Source organism: Tachysurus vachellii, chromosome 26 (genome assembly GCF_030014155.1).
Source record: "Tachysurus vachellii isolate PV-2020 chromosome 26, HZAU_Pvac_v1, whole genome shotgun sequence".
Taxonomy (NCBI): domain Eukaryota; kingdom Metazoa; phylum Chordata; class Actinopteri; order Siluriformes; family Bagridae; genus Tachysurus; species Tachysurus vachellii.
Genome location: NC_083485.1, coordinates 4,088,160 through 4,112,704, shown reverse-complemented (window position 1 = coordinate 4,112,704; position 24,545 = coordinate 4,088,160). Strand labels below are relative to the sequence as shown.

Below are 24,545 nucleotides of genomic sequence, written 5' to 3'. Positions count from 1 at the left end.
AAATATCCGAATTGAGCATTAAGACTTGCAGTGTGAACGTGGCTTAAGATCAAATTGGAAAATTTTATTTTTTTAAGGTTATACATTTGGAGCTGTTTGAGCTACTTATGACCGTATTTAACGTTGGGCTTCTTACTAGCCTCCTCTTTTTGCAGAATAGTTTCCTGTCGACTAAACGCGAGCATGTCGTGACCTTACCGTCTGCCCACATTACTGAGTAAATGCTGTTGTTTACCCATGTTGCTGCTCTTTGCACTGTATATGTGCACCGTTTGCGAACACTTCGATGCCTGAAGGTTCACACAATACCTCAGTAGTGAATCTACTGCTGCTGCTGGTAATTTCGCTCCATTTGATGTCTTAGTGGTGCAGGTTCTTGTGTTAGACAATCAGTGGCACAGCACTTTGCACCGTTCGGAGCTCAGAGAGAGGAATGTCGACGTCCTTTGAGGAAAATTATTTTTTAATTTTTTTATTTATTTATTTATTTTTACTTTAAAACAGAAAAAGATGTTCAAGGTGCACCGCCTTCCTAAAAGCCCAGCGAGCCTATTCTATTTTCCCTTTCTCAATACCCATGGCCGTGATGCTAAGCGAGTAGCGGAGGTGATTTATGTGTTTTTCTTTCTGGAGCTCTTCTGTTGTTGATTGGATTTTTAAGGCTCCCAAAGTGCTCTCAGGCCTGTAAAAACTAGCGTTGTGGAGTAATCTTCAGCGAGCAGGCCGCTCATGTCAGCCAAACATGAACCAAATGGCTCTTATTTATCTTATTTTTCCGAGCACACGTTCGCTCATCAACAGACTTTTAACAGACTACTGTTTTTTGGTGGGAACCCAATTCTGCCTGCCTCTTTTTTTTTTTTTTTTTTTTTTTCCTCCTCATATGAACTATAAATCCTGACAGCTTGTGAAATTATGATATTTATTCCATTTATTCCTCTGTTGTGTAATCCTTGAGATGTTACTGCTGCAGATATTTGCCTTTGTTTTGGCCATTGAGCATGTGTTAACCTTGCAATGCAAAAAATGGCTCTTTAAATAAGTATTTGCCAAACGTAACCTTAGCCATAATTTTAAAATAACTAACCGCAAGATTGACAGCAGTGTCTCCCTGACAACGCAAACAACCGCTTGACAAGAAAAGCACACAGAAGTGACAGCAGATCTTCCACGTGAGTCACGAGTATCTTGTGAATGCTTCTAGCAGTGTGGTTCGTCGCGGAAAGTGGAAAATGATGGTCAACTTGCGGTCCCTTTCCGGTGACACCGATCAGCCGAGTACGGCTCTGGAAAATGTAAAAGCAGTGGTTTAATAATATAGATTGAAAAGCTCTATGCCTCATTGTCTTGTACCATGCAGCATTTCAAGTCCCAGGAGAAGGACCTGAGAAACCAGACAACACTAAGACGCCCGCAGAGTTGTTCTGTGTCTTAGCGTTTCACTGATCTGTTGAACTCAAAACCCTCCCTCATCTCTCAGGAAGTGGTGACATCACCGATAAACAATGTCCCGTCAGAGCGGCAGGCCACCAGCAAAGCATGGTGGGAAAGGGAAGAGCGTTTTTATGCTCTGCATTAGCATTCTGGCTCTGAAAGTTAGTTACGGAAGAATGAAGTCTGCAACACACAGCCATATTCTCTTGATCGTTAGTAGCAACACACACGTGTGATTAAATGTGTCTGAGATTGTCCAGAGGATAACCGAAGAGGTTCACTTAAGAGCGCTGAAATTAGGTTACATAAAATGTCTGTCTATGACTCAGAGAGATGATGATGATGATGATGATGACAATGGAACCTCCTACCATAATAACAGGCCCTTGTTATTGTAACAGTCGAGCCTGAAATGAGCTCGCCTGACAGGTCCAACGTGGATCCCGCACATTTTATTTTATTTTTTTACAGGACAAGGAAGAAGGGTTGCCAAGTCTGCATGACTCACTGAGCCCAATTTACAGTTGGTTACAGTTGGTGGCCAAAGACACTATTAAACAGGAAAGCATGACTACTGTTGACAGACGTTTGAACAAAGTAGCAGTAAGTGATTAACAAAGTAGAAATGCAACCACAGACGGTTCATTTGACAGGCAGAAGTTTTCGTTTCCCATTAACATGCGCTTCATTTATAAAAATGGATAAATTATTCTCCAGTTCCTCCAGGATTTTGCTGAATGTTTCTGAGAATGCTGTGGCCAAAAATTGCTAAAATAAACCTATACATATAAAGAGACTCACTGATTGATTGGCTTCAGGTTGTCTATCTAGCAACAAGTTTTTGTGCTCGTGAGTTTAAATTTCTTTTTTTTTTCCCCTCCCTGTATTTTTTATTTTAATTATTTTAAATATTTTTTATTTATCTATCTATCTATCTATCTATCTATCTATCTATCTATCTATCTATCTATCTATCTATCTATTTATTTATTTTAATTTTTGCATTTTTATTAAAGGTGGGGTCTCCGATGTTTGAAAGCCAATGTTGACATATAAAATCACCAAAAACAAACACGCCCCTAACCCAAATGGGCCCCACCCCTGTATTGATAGCTCCGCCCACACATACATACGCAACCCAGGCAACTAATGGAAAGAAATGAGTCTTTATCATAGCTGAAGTGAAGAACAATACGATAGCAGATAAACAAACAAGCAAAAGTGACACACAAGCATAATTATGCAAAGGATAAAGGCATATATTAGTTCTGCGTAACAAAGCAAAACCAACGTTACTCACCTATCGAGAAGGAAGAAAGCGCCTCGGCGTCTTAAGTAAAGTTGGTCACATATTCACAGATTGGAGTTTCCTGAGTCAATAACTCCTGAGCTAAACACTGTTACTACACAAAACACGGTTGTAGCTGCGTCTCTACATTACTACGATAGAAAATAGGTGTTATTTGTGTAGTAACAGCGTTTAGCTCAGGAGTTATTGACTCGGGAAACTCCAATCTGTGAATATGCGCCAACTTCCTGCTCCTTCAGTTCTCTCCAGCGCTGAAAAGCTGATCCTATATTAACACGGTCCTACTCCTCGCCTTATCGTAAGTCTTTCTTTGCTTTCTTTCTTTGTTTTTATCCTCCATGTCAATGCTAAAACCGCTTTCTGCTAATGTCACACATGCGCACTGAACACTCTCTCCGCCTCATATTGACAAGACACGCCCCTTTCTGCTCATTGGCTACACGTTTGTTTTGTTTTTTGTTTATTTTTCGGCCCGACTCAGTTTTCTGAAGCATTTCTCAAACAACGGAGACCCCAAATTTAATGTTAATGACTTGAAGCAAAGCAGATCTAATAAGTTCAGAAAGAGCTGAAATGAGTGTATGTCTGTGGTAGCTGCAGTGGCCAAGCTGCTTTATTGGAAGATTTTGTGCATTCTGCACTTTCATTGTTTAGTCATATATTTTTTGTTGCTGTCGATTCACTACAAGCATTTTGTTGTGTCCTGAATTTAACCGTGGGTGTGAGTATGAAAAACACGTGATCTTCCATCTTTCATATGTCTCACTAAATGACTCATGGTCACGACATAGGAATTGCGATGAGTATTATTCCCAAAAAGCTCATCCTACCGTACATATATATTATAAGGGCTCTAATCCGACCCCTTGAAGAATTTCGGACACTCGGTTAAAATAGCCGAATCGAAAGAGTCTCTGCTGTTAGACTAGAGGACCGATATAGAGCGTTAAAGTCAGACAAAACTTTTGGAATTTCTTCATTATCAAGCTCAAAATTTGACGCTGTAACCATATCTCTTTACATATGAACTCATTTACGGCTTTTGCTCCAGTGTGGCAGAGCACTTACACAACTGCAACCTTCACTCACGCAATCAGTCATCTTGTTTTTGTTAAATCATTTTGCAAACCAAACCGACATAGCAAAATCCAGCCCACTTGTCATAGACGACGCTCAGCTGGTGGCCACCTCAGTCAGCGTTTACTTTCTTTTTCAGCATCCGACATTGAGAATAGTTTTGTGTGCGTGAGAGAGAGAAAGAGAACATGAGAAGATTAAAATAACACCGCAATACAGCAATTATCCGAAGCACTGACATCATCTTATTTGTGATCGACGATCGTAAATGATCTAAATAGGTTCATATATCAGCATCTGCCAAATCGTGTTCCCAAACGCCTGCCGAAGACGAGCTGATTCACAGCTAACATGTCTCAGATTTCCCCCCCCGAGACTAAACGTAATGTGTCATCTGAAGAGGAAAAAAACGCTTTTGCGCTTCGTCAGACCTCGGACTGTTAAAGAAAACAGAGCGTGTTGTGCTTTTGCACATGCCTCGGCGTGTCGGGCAGACAGAAGCCTGTCCTAGTAGTGGACCACACCTCAGAGAGCAGGGCGATGGAGAAAAGAGCTCATAAATACCTGCGAAACCTGTTAAAAAAAAAAAAAAAAGATTATAATATCCGAGTTGTTTGTCAACGAATGGGGAATTGGGTATTTAATTTGAAAATAAAAAATGAAAGGTAAAAACATTAAAGTTTGGGAGAGATGGAGGAGTTCTACTGAGATAGAACCGAGACCCGCCAAAAGAAAGAGAAGAGGCTTCTGTGGTGAAGTCGGAGCTAAACAGGAAGTCATTGCAGGCAGCAGTAATTGAGGCTAGGTCTCAGACGGTTATTATTAGAGAGAGGGAGACTTTACGTGTTTATACTTTTATTTTTTATTCTTGAAAGTTGGAGATAACAGCTGAAACTATGACATTTTGTGATTTGGCTTTGTTTCGTCGATGTATTTCTTTCTTAAGCAGTAAATTGGCGTATCTGAGGTACAGGCTCACGCGCCAAAAAAAGCCGATGTCAGTTTTATGCTGCTTTTATAAATACTGCGTATAGATGTAGTTACTACGTCGTAGCAATTTCTTTATCCGATTCTAATATTGTTTATTTTTCATTAAAAAAATACACCAGTCCTGGTTTGATTGGCGTTAAGACTCTTGCTGCTTTAAATGAACTCAGCAGTGCAACCAGGGATTCAATCTGCACAGCATTTCTGTTCCTGATATTAATTCTAATAGTCGAGGTTTCTAGAAGGGTTTTAGCAGGAATCAGCAGATCCCAGCTTGCACAGACTTGGGCGCTTGTGATCGTTGTGTTGGTGTATGACCCATTTTTTCTTGAGATTCAGTTCATGGATCGATGTTCTGCCATTTTCATTTAGAGATCACTGGCATAATTCTGAATTTATTGTTCCATCAATGATAGCAAGCTGTCCTGTCCCAGATGTACGAATAGAGGCAAAAAGCATGATGCTACCACCACCAGGTTACACAGGAGGTATAAAGCGAATGTGGTCTCATTCCTCCACAAATTATTTTTCCAATAGTCCTCTGGCTTTATTAGCAAACTTCATGGGCAGCAATGTTCTTTTTGGAACTTTTTTTTTTTCATTTAGGATGTTCAGTGTTTACCTGATGGCAGAATCATGAACATTAACATGAGCCAAAGTAAAAGAGGCCTTTAGTGGATTAGATGTTCCCCTGTATTCCTTCCTGACCCAACAGACTAATACATGTCTTGCTTTTGGAGTGATCTTTGCTGGTTGAACACTTTTGGGAATGTACCAATGGTCTGAAATTTCCTACAATTTTACAGAATCTGTATGACCAGAATGAGTCCAAACTGTTTAGAGAGTTTTTTTAATAACCATTTCCAACCTGACGAGCAACAATAACTCTTTTTCTGAAGTCCTCAGAAATTAACTTCTAAACCTAGAGGTTCACATACTTTTGCCTCTCACAGATATATAATATTGGAACATTTGCTGAGTAAAAAAAATTATCAAGTATAATATATTTGTCTGATCCGTTTGATTGCATTCACTTTGTCTGCTTTTGGGTCATATTTACGCAGAAATATAGAAATTTCTAGTTTACAAACTTTCAAGCGACACTGTATAAATAACAGTAATTACTAAAGTCGCCATTAGAACAAATTTTAAATATTTCCACTATGGAGTGAATTCGCTTGTTACCAGCGCTGGTCAAAAACATGAACTCAGTCCTACGAGTTGTGCCTCGCTATCTGATCCATCTCAGCTAGTTCACAGCAGTGGATTCAGACTCGAACGTGACCCAGAGGCTCCCAGAAAACATGCCTTGAGATACGGCCTTAGACATAGAATCCTCTAACTAAAACGGCTGCTTATTAAGCTGTAAAGGTGTGGACATTAGCTTCAATGCTGCACATCCTCAGTTTTCGAATGCAGACAGATGTGTTGAAGCAGGAGATGTCATTTGTTGCCTGGGTATATGGTTAAGTTTGGCTTGACACGTTCTTTTCTGATGTTTGTGAACATTTCATAGTACAGATAAAAGAGCTTAACAACAGAAATGTTCTGAAATGGATTTTTCTGTAACCGTGAATGACATTTGACTGTTTTTTTTCTTCACATAAGTGCGTGCGGCCCAGCAGTACACCATACTGAAGCAGCTCTAGCACTGATTCACAGCCTTGGGGAAATTTTTAAAGTGGAAGAATAATTGGTGTAAGAAAAGAGATGTTAAATGGTGTTGTGTGAGAATCTCTTCCTGTAAACAACCCCGTTTATTTTGTTCAGTTCCACAGAATTGGCAGCATTTCTTCACCAGGTTCTTCATCAGTTCTGTTCGAATACAAAATCACATCCAATTTTCCACCTATGCAAACACCTATGGCGAACTCGAGTCGCTAGAATCCAACATCTCTTACCTGAGAGTCATGCATTCTTAGCTAGTAGCTTTGAAACCAAAGGCATACAACTGTTCTCAATTACAGACTGAAAACACAAGTCCAGACGTTTTTATTGCAAATCAGTAGTTATTCACGCAGAACTTGCAAAACCCGCAGTTCAAAGGGATTAGTCATCCACAGAGTTTTAGACACTACTTCAGCGTTAACGTCTGTCTGAGTGTTAATGTCCGCTTAATAAGTAACCCCACACTGTAACCCAGGGTTAATGTCCTGCCTATTAGACATACATCTGTACTCCTCTGCTGACTGGTCCAGCGGCAAGTGTCTGCGGAGCGCAGTGTGGCAGTCCTTTTCAAAAAGGAGGAGGAAATGGCTTTTGGAGGGAGCAGGTTGGCTTTTTGGTTTTGGACCTGGCGCTCAGCCCACCATGTCTTCCAGCTGTGTCACTATGGAAACTGCCAGTAAATCTGCAGAAGTATTCCCATCCTTGTCTTGGCAGCAGCCCTTAGCTTGGCATCGCTTCCTGCTTTGACTGCGTCATGCCCGGGCTAGCGGAAGGAGCTGATGAGTGAGCTGCGGCACAGATAAAGTGCTGACCTCAGGTCAGATTTGCGCTTTTTTTCACGGTTGTCAATGTGTTTATGTTGAATTGGCAGCTCTGTTTCTGGATCAGCACAAAAAGGTGACCGGTTTAAGGAACAAACAACCGTGACGAACATTGCACTCATTTTCCCATCTGCAAAACTATTCAGTGACTCTTGTGCCTTGTAAAAGAAGTCATCTTGGAACAGACCACGCCCCTCAGTATAGTCAGTGGCTTATAATGGGTGTGGCAGCTGCTGTGATTGGTAGAGGAGAGGAAGTAAGGTAAAGCTGAGTGCTTATTGCTATGCAACAATACTAATAATTACTACTAAGACAAGCTAATTTTCCAGGCTGACCTTTTTATTTACTGTACTTTATTCGGATGTGAGGATTCTCTCCGTCTTCAGTCGTATTCAACAGAAACTATATTTGTACAAGGAAGCAGTGACTCACAGTCTCCAGCACATTAACGTCTATAAATCTGTGGGAATATGGCGAATGTGGAAAATGTATTCAGGAAAATAGTTTTTTTTTAAATCGTTGCTTTGTGCATCAACCAGATGGCTTTAAAACAAAACAAAAAGAAAAGTTGAAACATGGCAAGACAATGTGATCAGCATATAGCCAACACACATTTAACTGATTTGGTGTGTGAACACTCAGGTTTATTCGAAAGCATTGTGTAACCTGCTGACAGAGCAGTTTGCCAAGCCGTACTGAGCTCATTCAATTTTTCACTGGAAATATGTTGGAGATCCTTCGCCTTTTAATGGATACAAAGCACTGCTTTGATATTATATTAGCCATCACAAATCTGGTATCACAAGTTATTAAATACGAGTCATCTCACTATATCTAACAGTCGTTTTCTCCGCAATAAAAATGCTAGTCGATGGACACACGGATCCATGCAGGCGTTTTTTTGCTCTCTCCAATAAGATTGGACTCCATTGGGAAGCCCCAACTGCTTCCGCCTCATGTTCCGTCAAAATGAAAATGAAATGAAAACTATTGCGTTGATTTAGTGTGAAATAGTCATTTATTGACTATTTCATTGACAGACTAAGCTAACATTTTTTTGCCGTATGCTGAAATGGAACCTGTGAGTGGAGGAAAATCAGTGTCATACAAACCTAGCAAGAAAACACAATGTTCACACTTATAGCTGAAAGGTTAGCCGATGAAGATGAAGAAGATAAAGGCTTTGGCTACATAAGGTTTGTTTTAAGTTTGGTTAGCTTGTGATTTTTTTTTTTTTTATTCAATACTAGTAAGTGTTCATTCAATACAGCACAAAAGTGGGAGGAGCCTATTTCCCTAACACCCCTATTCACACAGATATTTTTTCAGCGTGTTCACATCTTTCATACCTGTCCAACTTGTTTGCTGGCTTGTATTTAGCCTATAGCAGGACAACCAGCCTACAAGTCACCCTGTGCATATTTTGGCATCAACAACACATGCCACGCATGTTATAGGTTTACGATGTCTAGACTCACGTCTCAAGAGATGTGAAATATGTACCAGAGTTCAGGTGGAATTCATTTATCCGTGAGTGTACCCAGAAACGTGCAATTTCGAGTATTTCCTATATACGACCCTGATGCAAGAGGTTGGAAAAGTAGTTCAAACCGCAGATATATCTGGAAACACACAGCACTTGGATGGAGTTGTAATGTTGAGCTTTATTCTGCCAAAGTGATTCCATCCTGGGAACAGTGTCCAGAAACGCTGTTTTAATTAGCCTAGAAAAGGACACTTGATCAGACTTGTCAATTCTCAGGTGGTGTTAGGAACCTACTGTGTCTTGGTACTGCCAATGTTGAAATACAGTCCAATTTATTTATTTATTTATTAATTTTTTAGCTTTTAGTAACATAAAGCCTCTAATATTACATTTAAATAAATCTAGTTAAACGCAAATATTTAGAACAGGGTTCCATTTTGTTGAGTCTCAAAAATGGATTAGGAGAAACAGGGTGGATAATGTTTTCCTCTCATAGAGCAGCAGTTCCCAAAGTGGGGGGCGGGGGGTCACGAGACGATTTCCAGAAACTTTATTTATTTTTTTATATTTATTATAATTTTTTTATATGTTAAAAAAGGTTGTAATGACGTGAGTATAAATTTAGGATAATTAAAATAAACTGGAAATAAAACTTCGAATCGAACCCTGAGGACGGCATTTGACGGCAAGACGCTGGATGAGTTCTGGGTTTCTGTCACGCTGGAATATCCACAGTTGTCGAAAGCTGTGTTGGATGTGCTCATGCAATTTGGCTCAACGTATTTATGCGGAAAGACATTCTCTGTGCTGACTTGCATTAAAAATAAACACAGGTCACGGCTTAACGTGGAAGATGATCTGCAGGTGGCGAGCTCCAAAATTGAACCTAGAGTGGACCTGCTTTGCTCCGCACACAGCGCCCATCCATCACATTAGGCATTTTTTCAGAATACATTTACAATTACAATACAATTATACATGAAGTTATAATTGTTCCAAGGCGCCATCCAACGCTGTACACGTGTTACAGGCAGCTTGTTCATATTCTGTCTGTAACCATTTCACAGTTAAAGGATGTATTTGTTTTTGTCCATAATTTGTTAATAAAATAGCCTGGCTTAGAGATTGTGTTCCTTTTTGTTTTAGCTCTGTCAGTCTGTAACCAAATCGCAAATCCTCACAAGCTGTTGGAGGAAAACACAGAGGGGGGGGGGGGGGGGGTCGCGGGTCGTCAGCAGTCTAATATTGGGGGTCGCGGTCTGAAAAGTTTGGGAACCCCTGTCATGGAGGAAATCTGGCTGATGGGTGGGAATTTTAAGGTGACCAAAAGTTGAGGAAGGGTAGGGGATGACTGGTGGGTAGCTTCAAATGGCCAAAACACAAATAGGATTGCGTGTCATAGATGGCACATAATTAATCAAGTAACTTATTAGGTCAGTTTATGCAGCCGAGTAGTTTTGTACATGTGTTGCTGGAGGAACTGCACCTGGACCTGGACCAGTTCCAGCATCCCACATGCCTCATTCTTCCCTTCTCTCTTCTTTCGATCTTTTTTTGGAGTGTTGCTTTCCCTCAGTTTCCATCTCTGTTCAGGCCAGTGAAGCGAGTCTCAACAAGAGGCACGCCCCTGATGGCTATCAACGCTGGGCACAGCTGGCTGCGTCTGCCCCAGCAAGGAAGATAAGACGCTCGCGGTCGGTCCCACCCTGCTCCACCTTCCGCACAACATCCTGCTTTGTTAGATCATTAAAACTCCGGGCTTAGGCATGGCCCAGCGCCACTGTCTAGTGCCTTATAGATATAGCCTTGTTGTATATCAAACCCTGTAGATACTGGATGACCAGTCACGTTGTCGGATGCTTGATCCGTATCTTGGAGATGGTGAGAGGTATGTAGCAGCAGCGTGGTTTTCGTTTAACTAGCTACTTCTATAATGCCGGATTCACACTTGAGCATGGGCTGCTTTTATTTGAAGATTTTGTAAAGTAGGTCAGCATTTATTACCTGGTTCACTGTAAAGACTGACAAATACGATACTGATTGATTGTCATCAATATGAATAAAACAAGTAAATCTGTTCTGCATCTTTAACTTTAAAGCATTTTAACATGCATAAAACGTGCCTGCTTATTCCAACCCGCTGTGGTTGACTGTCATCATCCGGTGCATAGCTATACACTGTAATGCCCTATAATTATTGCTGTAATTATGTGGATATCCTTGATCATGCTGCTTGCTTGAGCTCAGAGAAAAAGCCTGGGGCAGGAAAAGAAAATATATCATATAGCACATCAAGGTTGTCGGATGTGATCTGTCCTCAGATTGCACTATAGCTTTCTTTGCTGTAGGTTGGGTTATTGAGCGCACTCGATCACACTCGATGGCACACTCGTTTGTGGCCAGAGTTGTGGGTAGCATACTTTTGTCTCCTCTGCCAGTTATAGTGATGCTAGCAAATCCATGAGCTCATGCATGCGGAAGGATGTGGATGGCGCATTCTTCCGAAGGTTGTGTGCCACCCAGTGACGCAGCACGATCAGCAGTCCAACAAAATGCCTAGTAGCCTTCACCTCCCTGGATTGGTGGCTGTTGTCCCCCATTTACTACCTAACTGGTGGGTAAGAATTGGTAAGGCTAAATTTAAAGAGAAAATCAGGAATAACACCTCAGTAAGTGAATCCAGTGCCGCGAAAAGCTAAGACACAATTACAGAACTTTTTGCTTGGGAGACTTCAATATAATATGGTGCAGCGATTTCACCGTAAAAACTTTTAAATATATTGGAAATATCAAACAAGGCTGCCCGAGTTCTATTAAAAAAGACGCCTTCCTTTCTTAAAATGTAACTTTGCATGCTGACACTGTGATTTTTCTAAACTCTTTCTGTTATCATACTGTGGATTTTCCCACACGGTTCTACTCGCTGTTTGTTTTATAGTTTTACCACAAACCCGGGCACTAAAAGCATGAGCAGTCAGTTCCCACACCTGAATAAGCTTCAGCCGCACAGGACCATTGAAACCACACTGCGCTCTCTAAGTAATGGGCAACAAAAGCAACTGCTGAGCCCGGGCTTTTGTTTTTGTTTCCCGAACAAAGTGCACAAGCCGACCTCCAGCGGAGAGGGAGGGCGACGTGGCCGCTAATGGGACTGATAAACTCGAGCAGACAGGCAGGAGAGGAACCTGCGGCTTGCTCAGAAACCGCCTGACAGCCGAGATGTGTGCTGAGATCTAAGGTGGACGTTCGTTTCTGTGGCAGTTTTTAGTTACCTCTCAAAGGATAAAGCAGGCCGGTACAAAGGTGTATTTGCATTCTATTTTTATCCAAATCGAAGTGAAATGCCAGTGAGGTAAAAGGAACTCTGGAAGCCTCGTATTTCTTTTGTTAAAAGGTTAATAAAAGTAGGGAAACTAAACATCCTTAATCAGATTTCAGTATTTTATTAATTATTTCACTTCTCAATCCACTTCCAACTGTGTTTCTGACTGTTTGACTCTCTGATTTAGTCAAGTCTTGACTTCGCTTCTGACTTGACTTGTCTTCACTTCTGACTCAGCTTCCGATTTTGTACCTGCCTCGACTTCTCGATTTTCATTTTGACTCGCCTTCCAACCAAGTTCCCAACGTTGTTACATTTACCCCTTTTCCACCAAAAAGAACCGGGTGCTGGTTCAGAGCTAGTGCTGGTGCTGGTTCAAAGTTGGTTCCACTGGTGAACCTTCTAAGAACCAGTTTGCCTTTCCGTCGGCTAGAGAGCCATCACAGAGCCGCAGCGGCAAACACAACATCAACATCAACAATGGCGGATGTTGCTTTACTGTTAGTATACTTAAGCTACATTATCACAGGCGCTAACAGTAACCCCGCCCACAGCCTCTACTTAAAGTACATTATCTAACAGTAACCCCGCCCACAGCCCCTACTTAAAGTACATTATCTAACAGTAACCCCGCCCACAGCCTCTACTTACGGTACATTATCTAACAGTAACCCCGCCCACAGCCCCTACTTAAGGTACATTATCTAACATTAACCCCGCCCACAGCCCCTACTTAAGGTACATTATCTAACATTAACCCCGCCCACAGCCCCTACTTAAGGTACATTATCTAACAGTAACCCCACCCACAGCCCCTACTTAAGGTACATTATCTAACAGTAACCCCACCCTCAGCCCTTACTTAAGGTACATTATCTAACAGTAACCCCACCCACAGCCCTTACTTAAGGTACATTATCTAACAGTAGCCCCACCCACAGCCCCTATTTAAGGTACATTATCTAACAGTAACCCCACCCACAGCCCCTACTTAAGGTACATTATCTAACAGTAGCCCTGCCCACAGCCCCTACTTAAGGTACATTATCTAACAGTAGCCCTGCCCACAGCCCCTACTTAAAGTACATTATCTAACAGTAACCCCACCCACAGCCCCTACTTAAGGTACATTATCTAACAGTAGCCCTGCCCACAGCCCCTACTTAAGGTACATTATCTAACAGTAGCCCTGCCCACAGCCCCTACTTAAAGTACATTATCTAACAGTAACCCCACCCACAGCCCCTACTTAAGGTACATTATCTAACAGTAACCCCACCCACAGCCCTTACTTAAGGTACATTATCTAACAGTAGCCCCGCCCACAGCCCCTGATACAAGCGGTTCTTAAGTCCAGACCAGCAACGTTTTGGTGCTACTTAAGAACCACTTTTCCTGGTTCAGAGCCGGTGCTTCGGCTGTCGAAAAAAGAAAGAACTGGTTCTAAATTAGGCTCCGAACCAGCACTCAAACTGCCTCAGTGGAAAAGGGGTATTTGATCCCAACTCCGCCTGACTCCAGTCCATCCCCTACTCCAGACACTGTTTCCCTCTTGCACATGTCTCTCCGTGGCGCATCTCTCCGTCCTGGCTGATCAAACACACCATGATTCACTTATGCAGAAAAGGTCAATTTAGTCAAGTTATATAGCATTTGAATTTTTTTCAGGAAAACACAACCATCACGCTACTTCATATTTATTCATTTAACATTATTCCGTAAAATTTGGCTTTTCCAAGTCCTACATTTTATGTTGTGTGTAAAACGCTATCAGATGGTATTGTCATATAGGGAATATGACAATACCACATGCCTTATTACAGTGCTTTATTGGTTAATAATTAATTTAACCGCTTAAAAGTCCAGGACTCCTATTTCTCAGTCTCTTAAACGTCTTTCTTACTAGTCCTGTGGTAATTACTGAAGAATAACACGAGAGTTTATGCCTTAAAACAATCAGTAGAGTCATAAAAACCCCAGTGAGATCTTTTATATTACCCAGAATTTTGCCTGATTACTTATCAGCCAGTTTTCTACCCTTAATTTGTAACTTCCAGGTCACATTAGTGCCTTATTTCTCCTCTTGGATCGGTATGCATGCTCAGATAGATTTATCTTCTCAGGCCTCTGAAGCCTGGCTGCGAAAAAGCCTGCAGTCGGAACATCCCTCAGGAATTGGTCTGGTATTTTCGGCATCCGAGACATGAGAGCTTTGTTGTTGCGCTGTTTTTTCTCCCTTTTTGTAATCAAACCGCTAATAATAGTGCCTGGCTCCGGTCACTCCCTGAGATATCATTGTTTTTCTGGGACTTTTTTTTTTTTTTGGAGACTTTTTCCTGGTTTGTCTAGAAAAGCTTACAGGAACGTTGAGTTCTTGTAGAATACCGCAGAACTGACGAGTTGTTGATCCTGATTGGTCCGGAGGTGTTGAATTAATTTTATTGGTCATCACTTCTGACCAGGATTTCCAGCTGCAAGGCAAATCTCAGGTTTATATTAATGTGCAAATTTTATTTAACATTTATGGATAGTGTTAACAGTGTCAGGGCTTCATAACTGTTTTCCACCTCAGGACAGTCTTCAGGGAAGAGGACTGATAGGTAATGTGACAAATTTTGTGTTTTTTTTGTGTAACTTGGTCTAGTGAGGGAATGACAGCACTGTGTGTCCTTTTGGTCCATATGTTACCAAAGACATTGTGTATAATTTAATCTATGTATTGTTTCTTGCCTGTCCTTTTCTTTGCGGAAGGACATGCTGCTCAGGTTTCGGACAAGTCACTGCCCGAAAAAACATGTCATGTTCATTTTCACTCCTCCAAACCACAGCCATCTGATGTTTTCATCTCTGGCTTCAGCCCTTAGCAGAGAGGATTATGTCCTTGCTGTGTTTACCATAAATCTGTAATTAGCTGACTTTAAGTGCTCTCCGCTGCAGGCACTGTTGAAAGAGGTTGCCAAAGCACAGGGCTCAGATAGCTAGATCCTGTCAACGTCCTCCACGTCGCACCATCTGCTTCCTAAAACCACTGCGACTCCAGGCTTTATCAGGCTGCTCTACATCTTAATGAGAAGGGAGGCAAAACATGCTCTTTAAACATGCACGGCAAATAAGGTGTGACGTGAGGTGATGCCCGAATGTAGATGTTGCGTATGTACTGTATATACGATGCATACTGATCAGCCATAACATTAAAAACTCATGTCCAATTGTGTACGTCGCACTTGTGCCCCCAGAGCAACTCTGACCCCGCCGAGGCATCGACTCAACCAGACCTCTGAAGGTTTGCTGAAGATGTCAACAGCAGCAGATCCTTTAATTGCTGTAAGTCGCAGGGAGGAGCCTCCATGGATCGGACTTGTTTGTCCAGCAGGTCCCAAAGATGCTTGATCAGATTGAGGTCTAGGGAATTTAGAGGCTTAGTCACCAGCTTCAACTATTTGTCCTAAACAATTTTTTGTGGTTATCAGTTAGCAAAAATATTGATTTACTTGTTCATCAGCATTAAACTGACCAGGTAAGTGTACATGAACTATCATGGACACTCTTTCTTAGGCATGATGTGGTCATTAAATTCATCATCACGTCCAAGATGAGAGCAAGCAAGAGTTTAAACCCCAGCAGACTGAATGAATGAATATATATACACAAGTATTTACAAATTGTCATTTTTTTCAACTCCAGAACCAGACTACCAGCGGAACGTTCTGGCTATCGTTCTTCTGTCTTCCGTCTAATGACTGTGTAAGCAGGCAAACGGTGTTTCTGGTAGGCATCAGTAGCAGATGAATAATATTTGATCAGATGTGAGAGATGGAATAGCAACGTTGTTTTTTTTTATTACCTTTTTTCCCGCCTGAGATCCCGGCCAAGCTCGGTCACCCCGTGTATTGCATGTGCACCCTGCATATGGAGAAATGCGAGCCCACAACTGTTAAATTGCTCACCAGGTGGCAATCATTCCTGCAAATCATCGTGTGGGTTTTTCATTGCAGTTGCCCATGAGCTTTAGAGTATCTTTGATGCTCCACAGTGACAATGCCCAACTTTTTGTTGCTTAATTTAAACCACTCCGAATTTGACCACCAGTTAGTAAAGAGCACCACACGGGCATGCTAACAAATGAGGTCTTTTGTCCTGGGAAGATTCAGGCTCTAGCATGCTTAAGGCTGCACCACATGAAAATAGAAGCCTCCCACATCACTCATGTGACATTTTGTTGCTTTGTGGAATCTGCTCTTAACTTGATGCCCCTCCTGTTCATGTTTCTAGAAATTTATTACTGGGTTTGTAAAACTGGGGCCTTGGTATACTTCTGTCAAGAGTAACCAAGGGGACGTCTGTCTGTCTATTTGTCTGTCTGTCTATTTGTCTGTCTGTCTGTCTATCTATCTGTCTGTCTGTCTGTCTGTCTATTTGTCTATTTGTCTGTCTGTCTATTTGTCTGTCTGTCTGTCTGTCTATTTGTCTGTCTCTGTCTATTTGTCTATCTGTCTGTCTGTCTGTCTGTCTGTCTGTCTATTTGTCTGTCTGTCTATTTGTCTGTCTGTCTGTCTGTCTGTCTGTCTGTCTGTCTGTCTGTCTGTCTATTTGTCTCTGTCTGTCTATTTGTCTATCTGTCTGTCTTTGTCTATCTGTCTGTCTTTGTCTATCTGTCTCTGTCTGTCTGTCTATTTGTCTTTGTCTATCTGTCTGTCTGTCTGTCTATCTGTCTATCTGTCTCTGTTTGTCTGTCTATTTGTCTTTGTCTATCTGTCTATCTGTTAATCTGTCTGTCTGTCTATTTGTCTGTCTGTCTGTCTATTTGTCTATCTGTCTATCTATCTGTCTGTATCTGTCTCTGTCTGTCTGTCTATTTGTCTTTGTCTATCCGTCTGTCTATCTGTCTATCTGTCTGTTTGTCTGTCTATTTGTCTTTGTCTATCTGTCTGTCTGTCTGTCTGTCTATTTGTCTATCTATCTGTCTGTCTGTCTGTCTTTCTATTTGTCTATCTGTCTGTCTATCTGTCTGTCTGTCTGTCTGTCAATCTACCTACCCACCTTCTTTCCTTCCTTCCTTGTTGGGTTTTTTCCCCAACTTCCTGCCTAACAGCACAGTTCAACAGCTACCCGTTTTTGCCTGTTCACGTACTTTGATATGTAAAGTATTAAAACACAGAAGCATTTTCTAGCCTCAGGTTAGTGTTTATTCCTGGGTCTGATTATAAACTGGTACATCACAGAGCCTGGGTTAGAATTACACGGGTGAAAACAAGGATGTAATAAATGGAAGCTGTTCGTGTATGTTGCTTCGTCTCGATCCCTTTAGTTTGTCTAGTTTTCATTCAAGGTTTGTGCTGCTGATCAGTTTAATAAACCATTTCAGCTCGATCACTTCTACACCCTTTAAAGACCCCCAGACGGTCATGGAAACAGAAATGTATTATACTGTAACAAATTCTTCAACAAAGTTTTAGCTTCAATCATGTTTCCTTTTGTAAGGAAGTTACAAAAGGAAAAGGAAGTTTGCCATGTTTCCTCTTGCTGTTTTTATTCAGCGCATGGAGGATGTGGAAAAGTCGAGACGGTGTCGTCTGGGTTCATGATCATGCATTCAGGCTTTTGTGGAGAGAGAGAGAGGGAGAGAGAGATTTTCTAGTTATCCGTACACTTTTACGTACGCACAACAAAATTTCCCACATTATGCAAGATTCTCATGGAACGATGGAAAGATTGCACGGTGTTGCATCTACTGGGCGGATTAACCACACGGCAGCTGAAACGGATGTTCGTTTTCCATCTCTTTCTCTCTCTATCTCTTTCTCTCTCTCTCTATTTCTTGACTAATGCTGAAACGTAAGATGAGGCTGTTGTGGTGACATTGAATCTGTACCCTTCTGTGGTTTAGGGTTATTAAGCTCACTCTGTTCATGCAACAGGCCGAATTTGTTCCATTAAAACACATTAACGTAAAGCCCATTATTTTAAGCTGGAAAAAAATTATCTTGGCAAAGATTTTAAAATGCTCTGTATCGTCGTGTAGAAGCTCTAGCCTGATAACAGTGCATACCTTTGGACTATTTGGCAACAGGCCATTGTTGATTTTTAATTACTTCGTTATTCCCTGTCGGGAATCTTCCCATATTCTGATTTTTTTTTTAAAAATTTTTTAATTGATGCCCCTCCCCCACTAACTATAATAACAAAACGTGAGCAGACAGCGTAGCGTGAAGAAATGTACGTCCTCTAGCTCTCATGTTGCCTTGCCGAGTTTATTGGGGCAGAAGGAGCCATGGCTCTCCTCCCTTCCTCCCTTCAGGGCCTGGAGATGAAAGCCTAACCCAAAGAGAGAGAGAGAGAGAGAGAGAGAGAGAGATGATGTGCTTGCTGTATAATGTATAAAACCTTTGAGGTTGTTCGTTCAGACTCTTCTTTCACAGCAATGGATTTTAGGGCTGTTTTAGACATTATTGGATCGATATCGAGAGAGACAAATCATGCCGGCGATCCACGTTATTAAGTAAAAACTATGTCGTGAATCTGACTCATCCCAACTTGGCTCACGCTCCACAGACGTACACTTTTCATTTCTATAAACCATAAAAACCGTTCTTCAGTCGGAACCGTGCTTGGTTTAAATGCGTATCACACGACATCATGACAAGGACCTTTTCGGTGTTTCCTTTTTCATTTTCACTTAAAAACGGCAGCTATTTTACTTATATTTATTTTTTAATTCCAATTTTTTTATTTGCAGTTGAAATAGATTTTCTTTTTACATTCAATGTCGATATTTATTCCTCATTTAATTCCTTAAATGATTCATTTTTAATTTAGCTTTGATTGATTGGAATTTAGGGGGCACTGTGGCTTGGTGGTTAGCACGTTCGCCTCACACCTCCAGGGTTGGGGGTTCAATTCCCGCCTCCACCTTGTGTGTGTGGAGTTTGCATGTTCTCCCCGTGCCTCGGGTTTCCTCCGGGTACTCCGGTTTCCTCCGCCGGTCCAAAGACATGCATGGTAGGTTGATTGGCATCTCTGGAAAATTGTCCGTAGTGTGTGAGTGCGTGAGTGAATGAGAGTGTGTGTGTGCCCTGTGATGGGTTGGCACTCCGTCCAGGGTGTATCCTGCCTTGATGCCCAATGACGCCTGAGATAGGCACAGGCTCCCCGTGACCCGAGGTACTTCAGATAAGCGGTAGAAAATGAATGAATAAATGAATGATTGGAATTAAATTTTTTTTTATATTATAATTTTTAATATTTTTTTTTAAATAATTTTTTTGATTGACAAGCTTTTCAGTTTGACATCCACACGGCTTTGAATATTATAATCAGCGTTAGTGCTGGTGTTTCTGTCGGTCATTTGCATTTGGTTGCAGTCCAGCGTAATGCTAACAAGCTTAAGAGATTAGAAAGGCAAAGGAGCACAAATCATTCACAAATCACACCAAAAGCCAAGCGCTGAGTCCGTAATCCATCGCCCGTGATTTACACACCGAGATCGCGAGTGCGGCGGCTCAGCGGTTTATTCCTTTCCCTCTGCTCTGCCTTAGCTTGTCGGTGAGTGTCAACCATCGCAAACATGTTAATCTTCTAAAACCTTAAAAACAAACACGATTCATTCCTAGGTGTAGCTCGAGGATTAGTATTCAGATTAGCTTTAGGGGAGGAGCCATCAGATCATTAGCGTTAACCCATATGGTGAGAATATAATTTCAACTCACACTGTATACATTTTAAATGGCATTTCTGTAGATTCCATAAAACATTCAGTAAAGTATTTGGGTTGTAAAGTGACTGTGAGAATGTGTTTCAGACACAGTCTGTCCTCTTCCACATCCCCGAGCTCACAGACAGCCAGCAAACGGCAGGACAGTGTGACATCATGCTAACATAAATAGCGCAGATCATTTTTTGCTCGACTGACTTCAGGTTTTAGACGGCTGGGGCTCAAGACGTTCTCAAGACGAATGTCTGAAAAAAGCGCTTATCCGTCGCAGAAAACTGATTATGATACTTTTTTTTAAACCGCCGTTAATTTGCTCATGTTTGCAGCGTCCGACTCGATCCCGATTAATGACCTCGTCACCTTATTCCCACAGACTGTGGTTCTCTTCTCCTCCTGCAGGATCCTTTGCGATATATAATCCTCTCTGCATTGCAATATTAAGCTCTTCCTGTTTCCATAGAGCCCTCGGGGTGATTACCCAGTTTTCCCCTCGTCTGTTAAACACAAAAGCGCTGGAGTGGATCTATGCTTAGCCGCTTCCGTCCTGTCGTCTTTTTTTTTTTCTCTTTTCCTCTTTTTCTTTAAAAGAGTTTAAAAATGCACCGAAACGAAATGCAGTAACTGTTTTAAGATTTGCACTTAGGATATGTTTTATGGATGGATTAATTTTGTGTGTGTGTGTGTGTGTAATGTGAAATCTGAAAGTGAGGGGAAAAACCCTCAGCGAGCGATTAACTAAAGAGAAAGAGGCCCAAGTTTTATTTTGGCCAAATCCTGCCCCCTGCCTTCACCCTTCACTGCAGCCTGTCCAACACACACACACACGCACCCCTCCTCATTCACACACATTCAGGAAGCCGGCGTCGTTGCCAGAAGCGCTCTCTGTTTCCGGGAATCGGACCCGCGAGCCCGCTGTGGAGTGGGCCGGCACTGACGCGAGAGCCATTGTTCCCCACGTTGTAGAGGGGAAGGAACAGCAACAAAAACAAAAAAACACCCATGGACGGAGCAGAGAGAGAGAGACAGAGGGATAGAGAAATGGAGAGAGAGAGAGAGAGTGGACAAGACGTCTGAGCTATTTCTGTTCAGAGGCTCCTCCAGGCGTACACGCACGCATGCACACACACACACACACACACACACACACACACACACACACACACACACACACACACACACACACACACACACACACACACACACACACACACACACACACACACACACACACACACACACACACACTCAGCATTCCTGCACTCTTATGATTAGAGCGCTGACCACTTTTTCTGCCTGATATGTTGTCACTGATTGCTGTATTAGCAAAGGGAGGACATCAGCAGAGTCTTGTGTTTTATTTATATATACATTTATATACACAGAACAGATAGTTCTAGAAGATCTGAGCTACTTTGCCTGGGACCAAGTTGCGATTACTAAAGACGACTGAGGCCAGGCATCTCCAATATACCAGAAGTGGTGGGATATTTCTGGTATCCAGGGGTTAGTACCAGGGGTTAGTACCAACCAGTGAGCCAACTACTGGACAAGACTCCGTATTTATATCTATATCTGTAATCTACCGATACGTGTGCGTTCGTGTGTACGGACGCTTGACACGTTCGTATGTTGACGTGTCTCTTTCTTTACCGATGAACGGTTATAATACCTGTGTTAAATCACATAAGCCTGCTGGATTAACTGCAGCGTTATACAGTACAGATGTGCTTTCCAGGTCTTTTGATGATTTGTATCGAAATTTCTGCCAAGGATTGGATTAATCGTTGTTTTTCCATCTATTTATTTATTTATTTATTTGAAAGCAACCAAACGATTGCATAATTGCTGCTCACAAAACACAAGAGCAATGGAAGAGACTAGAAAGAAACACACACACACACACACACACACACACACACACACACACACACACACATCCAATGCTGGCTCTAATACCGAATAATGGTTGTTATCCCCCCCCCCCCCCCACCCCGTAAAATAATGGTTTACGGGTTAGGGTTAGGGTTAACCCCCCCCAAACACACACAACATGACAAACATTTCTGAAATAATGCCATATATGCAAATAACTTGAGACCCTCATGCTGTCATGGCAACAAAGTAACTCCACCCCCGAAGCAACAGAAGGCGGGGCCTCTGTAAATAATTCTTTCTTTCTTTCTTTATTTTTGATGATTTCTAGTACGACTTGTATGTGTATTTGAAAATAAACGTTTTCCCCTCCCACGATTTCCTCTCAGTGCTGAATCATGTCATTGTGTGTCGAGCGAAGGCTTAAAACAAATCTTCTTTTCTGTCTTGCAGGTTTCCCAAAAAACCAACCAGGTGAGTTGACAGCAGCTTCCTTCCTTCGTTCCTCTGCAGAACGTGCGTCTGGCGGCTATTTAAGGAGAAGAATAGAGCAGAGAGGCTAATGCCAGTCGTGTCGATGAGACGATGATAAGAACAGGCTTGTGAGCTTTTAAGCACGTAGACACAACACCGATGTTAGTGATATCGCAGGAACAGCGTCTGTGCACTCGGGATTACGACTCAACGCACAGCTGCACCACTGGGGGCATTTAGGGTTTTACCTTAATGTGCCGATAGAAACGTTTATTTATAACATACACATAATACAACCAACCAGGGACTTATTTAAGGAAAGCACGTTAATTAGGTGTTTGGAAATTACAAGCCGACAGAACTGTTAGGCTGAGATGTGTACAATTCTGGGGAATTGTCCTGAAGAGATAAACACTGTGCTCGCAAAAGATATTCCCTCAGGCTACAGTCACTTCACAAGGTTTTTTTTTTTATTGTCTTTTTGCAAGATTTGAGTTTAATGTGAATGCAACTGCCCTCCAAAATGCACACACACACACACACACACACACGTGTCGCTACAGTACTCGTCGTCACCGACCACAGATCAGAAACGTGTTTAAACTAGGACTACTTACAACACGTGGCTCAGGCTTGATCAAATGTAGGAGTTTTAAAAACGTAGATTTTTTATTTTTTATTTCTTATTTTTTTGTAAAAAATCCCGTCCACCTGAACAGTGTTTATCTCATTATCTTGTGAAACATGAAAACGATTTGTGTCACCATAAATGAAAACTAATAATAATTATTCAGTTGTTTCTTTTTTTTATTATAGACTACACTTTTGTATTGTGTGTGTGTGTGTGTGTGTGTGTGTGTGTGTGTGTGTGTGTGTGTGTGCGTGTGTGTGTGCAGACCAGGAAGTGTTCTCAACAAGGACCACCCCCCAGACAAGAAGCCCAAGAGCGAGAAGGTGTCAGTGCCTCCGACGCATGACTTTGACCCCACAGGTAAGAGTCTGATCTTGTGCACATCAGACACAAGGGGGAAATATTGATTTGAGGGCAGAATGAGAGGCACACAGAAAACAGCGATGGTTTATTTAGAGTAGAGTTCTGTCATGTTACACAACCGGATTATTCTTTACGGATTACGGTTTAATCCCTAAAAAAAAGAAGAAGAAGAATGAGTCACAGTTAGGTAGTTTGCCAGAAACCGTCACACACCGATGTTTACGAGCGATACGAAGGCACGTTATTTATGAAGCCGGTTATCGGATTACCCAAAAAAATCCTCCTCTCTGCACATCATGCAGGATTCACCAGAGGTTATAATCCTGTCCCGAATCAGTCGCTGTGTCGTGTGCAGGCGGACCGGCTGCAAAGGACAAATCACTTCCTGGGTGTTTCTGTGGAGGGGGAAAAAAAAAGAGAAAGAGAGAGATATTTTTAATCTCCTTCTTTTATTTTAGTTCACTTTTTACTTGTTCCTTTATGTGTAACATGTTGAAGCTCACGCCACTTTAACCAGATCCTGTTTCCTGCTCCTTCTTTACTTCTTAAAAAAAAAAAAAATGGCATCATGTTGTCTTTTTTTTTTTTCTTCTCTCAATTCATTTTGCTTACACCGGCATTATTATTTTCTCCACATTTGTGTGTGTGTGTCGCATGTATCGCTGCTGTCAGAGTTGCCCGTGCAGAGTGTTGAGCGAAGGCCCGAGTCGTGTGGTAAGAGTTCTCTGGAGGCAACTGCCATGGGTGTTGGGGGTGTGTGTGTGGGGGGTGGGGGGGGGTTGCTGTGGTGGTCCTTTCTTCTCCATCTCTATCCCTCTCTAACTCACTCGCTCATCTGTGGTCTTTCGTGCATGAGTGGAGTGGCACTTCGGACACTTACTAACTTGCTGCCTGGCTGTTCACAGTGTTGGTTAAGGGAGAAGGTAACTAGGGGGTTTTGGTGTAATCATACACCGCCGTCCTGCTCGAATACCCTATGACATCACAGATTTGTACGACACGCGCAGTAACACGTGTTTTTTTTTTTTTTTTTTTTTTTTTTCTTCTCTTCTTGCTGTTGTAAGCTAAGATCGTTGAGCTTCGACAGCAGATAACCACATCCCATAGGACAGGGTGGTGGATTACAGGCTGAATAGCGAATGGAGACGGAGGGGAAAAGACCCGACGAGGCTTTACCATTTTATTACATTCACAAGATTCGTGTTTAAATGTAATTGAATGTTCATTAGTCACCGTATTCCGTACATGTTGTTCAGACGTTTAATTAAAGAAGCGGTTTTTGGCTGCAGTCGTGTGAACTGTGCAGTTTGGGTGTTGGGTGGGACGGTGCCTCCGGACGGACGTTTTTAAGAGCAGGCATCGACCCGGCTTTACTCGGCACTCAGTGCGA

The 24,545-nt window shown here is 42.0% G+C and overlaps 1 protein-coding gene across 6 annotated transcripts in view; it reads left to right on the top strand.

Annotated features, from left to right (window-relative positions):
- Nucleotides 1-24,545, top strand: part of arhgef12b (Rho guanine nucleotide exchange factor (GEF) 12b) — a 54,524-nt gene that overhangs the window by 6,268 nt on the left and 23,711 nt on the right. For 5 of the 6 annotated variants that reach the window (XM_060863234.1, XM_060863232.1, XM_060863231.1 and 2 more), the window contains exons 2-4: nt 22,141-22,161; nt 23,058-23,152; nt 23,828-23,869. In XM_060863234.1, coding sequence (XP_060719217.1) covers nt 22,141-22,161; nt 23,058-23,152; nt 23,828-23,869 — 158 coding nt within the window. The remainder of the gene's footprint in view (nt 1-22,140; nt 22,162-23,057; nt 23,153-23,827; nt 23,870-24,545) is intronic. The other variant, XM_060863236.1, reaches the window with a different exon arrangement.